The sequence below is a fragment of the Amphibalanus amphitrite genome, unplaced genomic scaffold (assembly GCF_019059575.1).
Source record: "Amphibalanus amphitrite isolate SeventyFive unplaced genomic scaffold, NRLGWU_Aamphi_draft 001590F_arrow, whole genome shotgun sequence".
NCBI classification, from domain to species: domain Eukaryota; kingdom Metazoa; phylum Arthropoda; class Thecostraca; order Balanomorpha; family Balanidae; genus Amphibalanus; species Amphibalanus amphitrite.
In genome coordinates this window covers 125,229-136,218 of record NW_024883083.1, presented here as the reverse complement: position 1 = coordinate 136,218, position 10,990 = coordinate 125,229, and the positions used below count along the sequence as shown (strand labels likewise).

Below are 10,990 nucleotides of genomic sequence, written 5' to 3'. Positions count from 1 at the left end.
TGTTTATAGTAAGGCCGAGGGGCGTCAGCCGAGAGTGGGCTCAGTTACGACCCGTCTCCAGTGGATATTCTGTTAGCACCTGCCGCACAGAGGAGAGGCACCGGACGACAGCGTGGCACGAGACGCGGCTCTCTGCGGGATGGCCCTCGACACGGGCACAGGGCGGCTACCGGGGACAATCCATCCGAGACGGCTGCTCCTTCCCACACCGAGCAGCGCCTCTAAGGAAAACTCCGAGATGCATTGGATAGCTTGCTTATAACCGACGGCCGGCACAGTCACTGGCCACCTTCCCCAGAGAATAATATTACACAGAGGCTAAAAAGATGTTCTTGTCACACCACGTGATCCTGATATATCCGGGTGGCGAGCGAAAACTGGGGTCTGTGTACCACCAGCCATTCGTTTTTCAATCTCCAACTCGAGTTAGCGGAAACACAAGGATGGTTCATGGTCTTCCACATTCTCCAAATATACATAGACATTCTTACTAGCGACCGGCGCGCAGCGTCGGAGCGACCTGCAGGGCTGTTTGGCGGAGCATCAGTTCTGATGGATGGCACTTGGCAGATATTTGGATGTACCAAGGTCGAGTAATACCAGGATAAAGCTGCATGAGTGGGGATCCCGCGTCTGTGCCGCTGCACCAGTGCAGGGGTGACTGAGGGGGACCAACTATATGACCTCCCGGCGGCACCCTGAGCCGGTGCGGAGGTAAGCCGGGGACAGACCTCGCCGACTGATGTGCCGCGGCTGGCCGACCTACCTCTGAAGCGCGGGTCCTGCGCACGCAGCCGGGCGTACTGTTCGGCCGTCATACAGGTGCACTGGGGCTCTCTGCCGCCGCCCGACGGCGACGACGGCGTCGACAGCGGCTTCCGCTTGTTGCCCTTCTGCTTCTTGCCGTCCAGCTTCAATGAGTAGGACGATGAGGTTTTCCGCGAGAATTTAAACGATGGACTCTGTAAGAGGCGGGATAGAGATTCAGATAGCCTGCACCAGCGACACCGCGAGTGGCCAGGGGGCCCAGTGCACAGAGTGCCAACAGTGCTACGTAATAGGCCTTAGTTCTTGCACTCGTTAAATCCTTCTCACTGAAATGACTTCTATTATTGAAATGATAATTACATACCATGCCATATAATCTGAGATCACCAGACAGGCATTAGGTAGACATCAGCATGAGATCAGGCAGCGAATGAAGAGACGGCAGATGGAGAGACAGAACAAACACGAGTGGATGAGCGGGCGAGGCAGACGGCAGGCGCAGTTCGTTGGTCAGGAGGACCCGGGTTCGATTCCCGGTGTCTCCCCCGCCCCCGCCCCCGACCGTCGTATACGGCATACGCGCATACCTCACTCGCATACGCGCACGCAGACGGGCAGTCAGTCAGAGATACTCACGCAGACCTCGCGGAACTGCCGCGCGTCCATGGGCGAGGTAAAGTTGAGGCCCCACGTGTCTCCGGTGGCCGGGTCCTTCCAGTAAACGAAACACTCGGACGCCTGGCCGATCCGCGTGCCTGCGAGCCAGCGGGTCGTCCGTCCGGAGTGACACACAAACGGCACACACTCGCAGCAAACGGCACAGCCCGCTCTGACTTGCCCAACAGTAGGCATCAGTTCTCAGGAAGGTGGTAAAAGCTCAGCTGGGCAATACATTATGTATGAAAGAAATGCTTTTGAATTTTAAAGGGACCCTCCCACCTTCAAAAAAGTTAATGAATTGGCACGAAAGTGATGTCGCTCGGTTCAGTGAAGAGTGAAAACGAATATCTACCAAATTTCATCGAAAAATATTCACCGGTTTTCAAGATATTAGACTTTTACTTTTGTTTACTTTTTGGGATCTCCGCTGTTCCTAGCGACTTTATTTGAAAGTGCGGCATTTGTTGCGCGCAAAGCAGCATATACCACCGCGTGCTACCAAACGTTTTAGTAAAAGATTTAAAAATCGTTAGATCTCCGCTGACGTCACAAATTCTAAGGGGGCATACCAATGCACTAGCCCCTTAGAATCCGAAAACTGCAAGTTTGAAATTCCATATCTCCGAATTAAAGCATTTGTCGATGTTGTGAGTGCCCAAACCGGTATTTGCAGGCCATGGCCACCAATTTGGCTATCTCATCTCAAAACTAATGTTAAGGTGGGAGTGTCCCTTTAAGATATAATAAAGAAAAGATGAAAACAAGTTTGGAAGTACTGCGTTAGTGACCAGCCACACACAGGTTCTGTCCTCGGCGAATAATAAGCATTATTCCAAGCCCTAAGTTGTGATATCTAAATAAAATGCGATAAATAAATCGGAAAACAAGATTTTGGCCGCGGAAAACTACGTTTGTTTCGATACAAATAGAACAGAGTGTTATTCTGCCTCAAGTCAATTCTGCCTTTTAACTACTTGTTACTTGCTCAAGTCAAGCTATGTTTCAATCCAAAACATGACTTAAGGAAACAAGTACCTAAAACACATTTGATTTTATATACATTTGATATATACATATTATATGAAACATATGATATACCTAAGGAGCGCCAGAAGCTGGTAGGGGGAAGGAGAGAGGCACTGGCTGGGAGATGGGGGAGTATTCGCTCACCCGCAACCAGTGCTGGCCGGGGAGAGGGCACGGCGTGGCTTACCGGGCTGGGTGAGGCGCACGTCGAGGATCTTGTCCACCTGCGAGTTGTAGGCGGTGATGTGGAACACGTAGCTGGGCGAGTCCTGGATGCACGTCAGGCTGACGGGCACCAGGTCGTCGGAGATCTGCTGCCATTTCACCGTCCCGGAGCCGGTCGACGAGACGTGAAACACCTCCGCCCAGAGCCTGAAACACAGAGACGTGAAACACATCCGCCCACAGACTGAAACACAGAGAGAGACGTGAAACACCTCCGCCCAGAGCCTGAAACAGAGAGACGTGAAACACATCCGCCCACAGACTGAAACACAGAGAGAGACGTGAAACACCTCCGCCCAGAGCCTGAAACAGAGAGACGTGAAACACCTCCGCCCCAAACAGAGAGACGTGAAACACATCCACCTACAGCAACAGCTATACGTGAAACACCTCCACGCATAGCCTGAAACAGAGAGACGTGAAACAGCCCTGTCCAGAGCCTACAGCAGTGAGAAGTGAAACAGCTCCGCCCAGAGCCTCAAAGAGTGAAACGTGAAACACCTCCACGCATAGCCTGAAACAGAGAGAAGTGAAACACATTCGACAATAGCCTGTAACTAGAAGTGAAACAATTTGATCCAGAGCCTGAAACAGTTGGCCAATGAGGACTACAGAAACGACGCGTTCTCCTGACTTACACTTATATTTCAAATTAATGTTTGAAGTCAGTTGTCCCAATCCCAGATACTTGATAGTTGATTAAGGCTGGAGACTTCCAGTTTGCGGTTAACTCGCGTTTATTTTGGTGTCTAACTTCCTTACACGCGTGTAGCTGCCCACCAACTTTTACCCGGAGACTTCCATCCGCGGTTAACTGGTGGGTAGCTACACGCGTGTAAATATTTAAATGCCGACTTACACGCCAGTTTAAAGGGCTTCCCGATCAGCTGATTGGGATGCGACGATCAGCTGGTCCAATGAACAAGTGCGTAATTCCGTTATCTATGGGACCGGTGACCCCCAATCAGCGTTTTTACACATGCAATGAGTACAGCCGTAACAATGGGATGTGGTGATGCATTAACCTAACCAGAACAGCGTTTGAAGCCGTGCCAATCAGCATCAATAATGCTACTCGCCTTGTGTTATTTCACTCTGTATGGCCGACCGCTAGTCTACTGCATGATCTTATAACAGCCGTATCTCAGATTACTCGTCTGCCCTCGTCGGTTCGTCTCCGTCACCCCCCCCCCCCCCCGTCCCCATCCCCGACCAGTCACTTCACCGGTGAGGCGTCGTCGGTGTCCAATTCAATGCCACACAAAGGACGATTATCACCGAGTGATCAGTTTAATATGTGCGTGTCCCAGGGGTGGCTGACGTTCCAACGGCGCATGATCCGGTCCACCACCAGTGCCCATTTGCTGCCGTTTAAACCGCTAATGGTCCTTTTTGGCCGTCCTTTTCATATCTCTCCAGAGCTGTGTCAGCTGTTTCTAGTCCCATTTTTCTTCTGACCTTGCATTACAGGCTGTAGCAATGTTCTTCCAAGACCTTTTTCGTTCTTCATTACTCCTTCCATCGTGTCGCTTATTTTCGATGACTTTTACTTCAGTCTTCATGACATCGGCTAACAAATGCATGTCTCTGCTACTGGAATTTCTGCTCCTCTTCTTCCTGTCCATGGTTGTTGACCGGACACTCGTATTGCTTCCACTGAGCTGGTCCTCGCCCCACTGACACGTAACGCGAAGTGCGACGACCGGGGCCCGACACTAGCCGGCTGGCTCGACGATCACATTATTTCGGATGCAATACGAATCCCATCTCACTATCCCGAAGATTACGAAATAGCAGCTGGTGGCAAGGAGATAGGTGCGAGGGAAATAGACTAATACCTCCGTATTTGAAAATTTGAGTCCTACATCCTCAATTCTGTCAGCTCAAATATTGCTCTCATTACTGCATGTATGACTTATCGAAAACATCTGGATACTTACAGTGATGAAATGTGTAATTTGTAACCCCTCAACAAGTACAGAGGCCAGTTTTACCAACAGAAAAATAGCCGCCTGGCGGAATTTTTTTGTCTAAAGACCGTTTCAAACATGGAGTGTAAACGCGATACGCACGTAAGCGGATAGAGCTTTACCGCACTCGATCCGTATGTGAATCGGCCTTTAGGCGAAAAATTCCGCCAGGCGGCTATTTTTCTGTTGGTAAAACTGGCCTCAGTACTATGAAAAGGTGACCTCAAATTCGTCTAATCTTAGCAGCCGAACGGCTAGGCCGAACTGGCTGAAAAAGCCAGAACTAGATGATTGCACTATTGTCTATCACTTGCACATAAAATTTGCACAGAAATAAACTTTCAAAACCACCTAAGGACCAAAAAAAGCACCACCGAAAAGATACCCGCGAACTTAATACATGGGGTGGCTCGCGTGTAAGTTCGTTCGCTAACTTAGCGAACAAACTATTTACCCGCAGATGGAAGTCTCCGGGCAAAGTTACCCGCCGACTTAAACGCGAGATAAACGCCAACTTACCCGCAAACCACTTACACGCGAATTACCCGCGTGTGGAAGTCTCCAGCCTAAGAGATACATTCAGAGACACATAATGCACACTACATTCAGACGGATATGCACCAACTGCTCAAAATGAATGGTGATCGTAATGCGCATTTACTTGCTCTTATATCATAAGCGACAGTTATTAAGTTTTGTTATAATATGTGTTCACTAAAAATTGAGACAAAGTTTAGCGGGCTGTAGGTACCCTCGGTAAAAATGTATCGATTCAAACAAACGAGGTATCATTCCACTGCGCATTGTATCAGCTGCAAGCTGTAGAGCGTTAACAGATTTGTGTGATGCTATCGGTCCTTTTTTTTGGACGTTTGTTGGGAAGCGTCGTCAAAGGCTCTGGCACGGTTGGGCCGTGCCTTTGGCCAATTTATGACGGTAACGAGCTTTCAGCTGATCTTTTGTGTGACATTTAAAGACACCACCATACGTTATGGCCTTCGACAAAGCACATGAGATGCTCATTTGTTACATTTAAGCATGATTCGCTGTCCTTGAATAATCCGAGCTTTTTCTGATACGTTTTGACTTTTGGCCCATTCTTGATCATTGCATATTTGCCTCTATTGCTTTATGTAGTTCCCGGTCGATTCGATAAATCATTTCCGCCGTTTGTAACTCATCCCAGCCTCAGGTGGAAATATCTTCTCCGCTTAGGCACAGCTAATTCCTTACTGATCAACAGCGTTGCACCGTGAGGTCCCAAAAGCCCTCCACGTGCATTTTCGGGTACCCGACCTTTCTTCAGGCCAATATCTTCACGTTTACACCACTTCAGGTTTTTCTTACTATAAAGTCCCACTAGTAGAGTAGTAGGTACTTCATTTCCATCATACGTTAGGCGACTAAGGTCGACATTCCCATCTTTTATTATGCATTTGTACGTAAGAGACCCTCCCATTGACGTACTATTTAGGAAAAGCCTGCCAATGGTCTTTCGGTGGTCTTCATCTAAAATGACTTCCAACGCAACTGTTTTCATTAACTTCGTGAAATTTGATACTCTGTAATTTTGTATGATGATAATTGTTCAATTTATCTATGTCCTATCCTATCATTTTTCCTATTCCAATTTATCTATATCCTAAATTGCAACGTAATAGCCTGTTTCACTTTTGGTGTGCAGCTGTTCAAAGTTTGTGTCAATTTTTAGTGAACACCTTATACTTGTCATTCGCTAATCGTTTGAGCGCAGCGCAGTTCGGGACACTCGAGTTTCTTGAACTAAATTTGTTGTCGGTATTCCGAAAAATGCGAAATCGTTGTGATTCGCCGCCCAAAGTGCTTGCACGAAAATAGCTTTGGGGGCTAGGCTGTCTAAAAATATTACGACGCAAAAATACCTATATCATGTTGAAATGCATGACCAGACACTTTTGGTAGCTTATGTACAATCGGAACATATAAAGTTTGGCATTGTTTTTGAGTTCTGACAGATACGCCAAGTTTCATGCAAAATATGGACACTATTTTCATGAAACGATATCTATTTCAACCTTCTCCGGCACTTTGATGCAACTCCTTCCTACGAATTTCGTTAATATTGTCAAAGCCTAATGCGATGCAATGTGTACACGGGAAAAAGATGACTGTACCTACGTCAGAGCATCAACACTGTGATCAAAACCCGACATGCATTTTGTGGGTGCGGCCTTGATGTAGGTCATCTGCTGCACATAAAATCCGAAATGATAACGCAAGGAATGTTCTGTATAGGTGTGATGTAATTTTGATCCTTTTGCTTTTCAGGATAATCAGACTCGGTCTGAGGTGGTGGCAATGACGCTTATCGTCAAGGAGCTGAGATGTTCAAACGGAAATACATAACGTAGTAAATTACGGTAAAAAATATGAAAGGGAGTAAAAACGCTATCTATCTACGGCCTACGCCTAAAAACTTTTCAAGACTAACAACGCTACCTACTGATGAAAACTCATCACAGGCTTCTTCAATAGCGGTCGCCGAAGTCACCATCATTGCATACCAACAGGATGGGAAAATATAAGCGATCCTTTGACACTTGACATATGCCGGGGAAAACTTTCTCCCTATTATTCGAAGGGTCAGCGTTGAACAAATCGCTACCGGCAATCTGTACAGCAATGCGACACTCGGGAAGAACTGAGGCCATCGGACACAGCCTGGGCTAGTGTCGCCTCAGTGCACCGCCAGCCTGAGCAGGTTAGTGAGGCTCCCCGTGCGGCGCCCCGTGCACCGCTCTCCTGAGCAGGTTAGATGCTCCCAGTGCGCCGCTCACCTGAGCAGTTCCCCGTGCGCCGCTCACCTGAGCAGTTCCCCGTGCGCCGCTCACCTGAGCAGGTTAGTGATGCTCCCCGTGCGCCGCTCACCTGAGCAGGTTAGTGATGCTCCCAGTGCGCCGCTCACCTGAGCAGTTCCCCGTGCGCCGCTCACCTGAGCAGTTCCCCGTGCGCCGCTCACCTGAGCAGTTCCCCGTGCGCCGCTCACCTGAGCAGATTGCCGGTGCGCCGCGTCACCAGCCACGGAGATTCCTCGTAGTTTTTGCGAATGAAGCTGTTGCCCATTTTGTCGCCGAGCGCAGGCAGCGCCACCTACGGCCGGCAGCGCCACCTAGGCCGGCCCGTGCCGCGGCCGAAGGGGTCCGGCGCGCTAGCGCAGCGCCGCGCACCCGGCCGACGGGGCCGCCTGGCCCGCCGCCGTCGGCAGCATAATGCAGCGCAGCAGCTGGCCAGCGCGGGCCGCGCAGCAGACGCCTCCCGCCGGTCACCAGGGCACTGCGGGAGAGGCGGAGAGGCGACCGGTCACCAGCGCACTGCGGGAGAGGCGGCCCGGTCACCAGCGCACCGCGGAGAGGCGGACCGGTCACCAGCGCACCGCCGAGAGGCAGGGTAGGTACTGACGGGCGAGGTAGGGTAGTTGTTACTGTCGGGGGAGGTAGGTCAATCTGTCGGGAGAGGTAGGGTGGCACAGTGATGCAAATGGGGTTCACGAGTGGCCATAAATACCCAAAAGTCAAGTTTACCAAATCGAGTTAATTGCGATATGGCCGAGTAGACAAATGTTTGGGGCATCTGAAATCACATGGTTTTCATGTTTTTGTCAAAACCGGCCTCGTGTATAATCGTCAGAAGTCGTGATATTTTCTAGGTCGTAAAATGACGGTCAGACACTCGCAAGTTCAAACGCCGCTGGTTTGCGTTCATTTCGTACAAATTGAAAAAATTATGCATGGGAATGATCCCCAAAGCCTTCTGCTTCTAATGCCGGGTCACAAAAAGCCGTATCTCATTCGCTTTGGCGGTAATCTGACTATTTGTCATCATGTTGCAATCGCAGTTTTTTACTAAGAAAAAAATGCTTTCGTTTCACCTACAGCACTTAACACAGTGTGTGCCCGTTAGTCCACCATACCATAGCCTTCCCTAATCATTTCTGAGTCGCATCGTGAAAGAATTAAGGCGCTAGCACAGGGCTGACCGGCGCTACAGAGGTTTTGGTCCGGGCGGTCGGGTGCCGCAGTGGGCGCGCAGTGGGCGGGTGTGTGCCGTCGCGCGGCGTCCGGACGGCGCGGCGGCGCGGCCGCCCGGGCCGCCCGCTGCGCCGCGGCACCCGACCGTGCCGGACGAAAACTTCTGTAGCGCCGGTCAGCCCTGTGCTAGCGCCTTAATTCTTTCACTATGCGACTAAGAAATGATTAAGGAATGCTATGATATGGTGCACTAACGGGCACACACTGTGTGAAGTGCTGTAGGTGAATTGAAAACAAATATTTTTGATTAAAAACTGCGGTTGCAACATGATTACAAATAGTTAGCTCACCGCCAAACCAAAATAGATACGGCTTTTTATGACGTGGCATTAGAAGCAGCAGGTTTCGGGGATCATTTTCATGTATAATTTTTGCAGTTTGTATGACATGAACGCACGCTAGCGGCACTTGAATTTCAAGTACCTGACAGTCATTTTACGACATCGAAAATGTCTCGACTTCTGACAATCCTACACGAGGCCGGTTTTGACAAAAACATTAAAATCATACTTTTTCAGACACCTCAAACATTTGCCTGACTGACCATATTACGATTTATTTGATTAAGTGAACCTGAATTTTGGGCCTTTTTCGTATTTATGGCCACTCGTGAACCCCATTTGCATCACTGTGGGTGGTAACTGGTAAGTACTATGTAGTTACCAACCGTAGAGCTTGGGTAGTCACTTTCGGGAGAGGCAAGGTAGTCACTGTCAGGAGAGATATGGCAGTCACTTGTCAGGAGAGGTAGGGTAGTCACTATCGGGAGAGAGTCTGTCAGGAGAGGTAGGCTAGTGACTGTCGGAAGAGGCAGGCCGGTCATCAGGTCAATGTCGGGATAAACAAGCATGTCAGTCACCGCCGGGATAGAAACAGGGAAGTCCAGTCAGTGTCGGGAGAGCTAGGATTGTCACTAGTGGAGAAGTAGGCCGGTCACCTGTGCGTTACTAACAAGACAATAAACCCCTACCGCCTTGGCCCGCGTTGCGCATTGAGACACCGAACGATGAATTATTATTTGCCTTAACCCGCACCCCGTAGGGCTATTCTCGAACCCTGCCACCCGTAAAGGGGGAGGGGTGTGTCGTCACCCTAACATCTCGGAGAGTTATCGACCGATTTTCAAAATTTAAGCGGCATTCGATAGCCCCACCGGAGAACTATCATGTAGCCCAATTTCATTGATGTATAGGTGCAACCGACGACGTCACAGATCAGGCCATACATTTTCACATGTAGGTCGCATTTTTCTAACAAAGGCCTTCTAAGAAATGTACTACAACATCGAATAAAATGCATATCATCGAATATCATCGTTACAGTATGTTTCTCTAATAGGCACATATTTTGATAAATGAGGTCGTTGATACCAGGCCAGGTCACAGAGGTCAGGTCACAAGGGTAACAATATGAACTCATGAGAATTCTATCGGATACCAACTTTTTGGTAGACCGATACCAAACCGATACCAAATTGGTATTTGGTATTTCATTCCTAAGGTTTTTGGTAGGTATTGTGTCGGTCTTATGAATCTTCGCTAATAAATTGGATGCTCAGAATTATATAGAAGCTTGTCATTTCTCTATAAATCCGAAATTAGTTTCGCTTATGGTATATTCTAATGATAGGTACTGGTAGGATAATTGGTTTGGTATCGGTTTAACAAATGTCTGCACTTGACATCACTAGACCCAACTATACTGGGGTCGTGCAAAACATGCTTTAGGGTCAATTTCATAATTCGAATTCAATCATGTTAGTTGGGTGAACATTGGGGCCAGTTTAGGTAACGTTTTGGTGAGGGTGAGGTCAAGGTCGGAAAAAGGTTAAATTTTGAACTTGTTTTTTTTTTTAACAAAAGGTACCGTTTGAGACAGTGGGGCTATTTGAGACGTAGGTAGGCAGTGGTTTAGTAAAATCGCTATAAAATAAACCATTTGGTATTTTTGTCATTTTTGCTCAACTAATTCACCGTTTGATTTCACACCAACCGGAGCAACAATGACAAAAAAAACAACAAGAAACGGTTTTAATTTTATAGTGATTTTACCAAAGCATTACAGTATACTGTCTCCAAGAGCCCAACTTGAACTGTCTCAAATAACCCCACCTAACGGTATCGATTCGATGCAATGCAGCTCGACGCACAGAATCGGATGCCGGCCTTAGTTTTACGCATAGTGGCCTAAAACAGCTTACATAAGGCTTCAAAATGTGACATCAATTTTGAGTAGATTTTTTCAACCATTACTTTGCCAAAAATGGAGATATCG

The 10,990-nt window shown here is 48.4% G+C and overlaps 1 protein-coding gene across 2 annotated transcripts in view; it reads right to left on the bottom strand.

Annotated features, from left to right (window-relative positions):
- Nucleotides 1–78: 78 nt before the first annotated feature.
- Nucleotides 79–10,990, bottom strand: part of LOC122374034 — a 38,952-nt gene continuing 28,040 nt past the window's right edge. For both annotated transcript variants that reach the window (XM_043352538.1, XM_043352539.1), the window contains exons 2-5: nucleotides 7,675–7,961; nucleotides 2,642–2,826; nucleotides 1,405–1,523; nucleotides 79–962 (exon numbers count right to left, since the gene is read on the bottom strand). In XM_043352538.1, the coding sequence (XP_043208473.1) occupies nucleotides 336–962; nucleotides 1,405–1,523; nucleotides 2,642–2,826; nucleotides 7,675–7,751 (1,008 nt within the window). In that variant the 5' untranslated portion in view covers nucleotides 7,752–7,961 and the 3' untranslated portion in view covers nucleotides 79–335. The remainder of the gene's footprint in view (nucleotides 963–1,404; nucleotides 1,524–2,641; nucleotides 2,827–7,674; nucleotides 7,962–10,990) is intronic.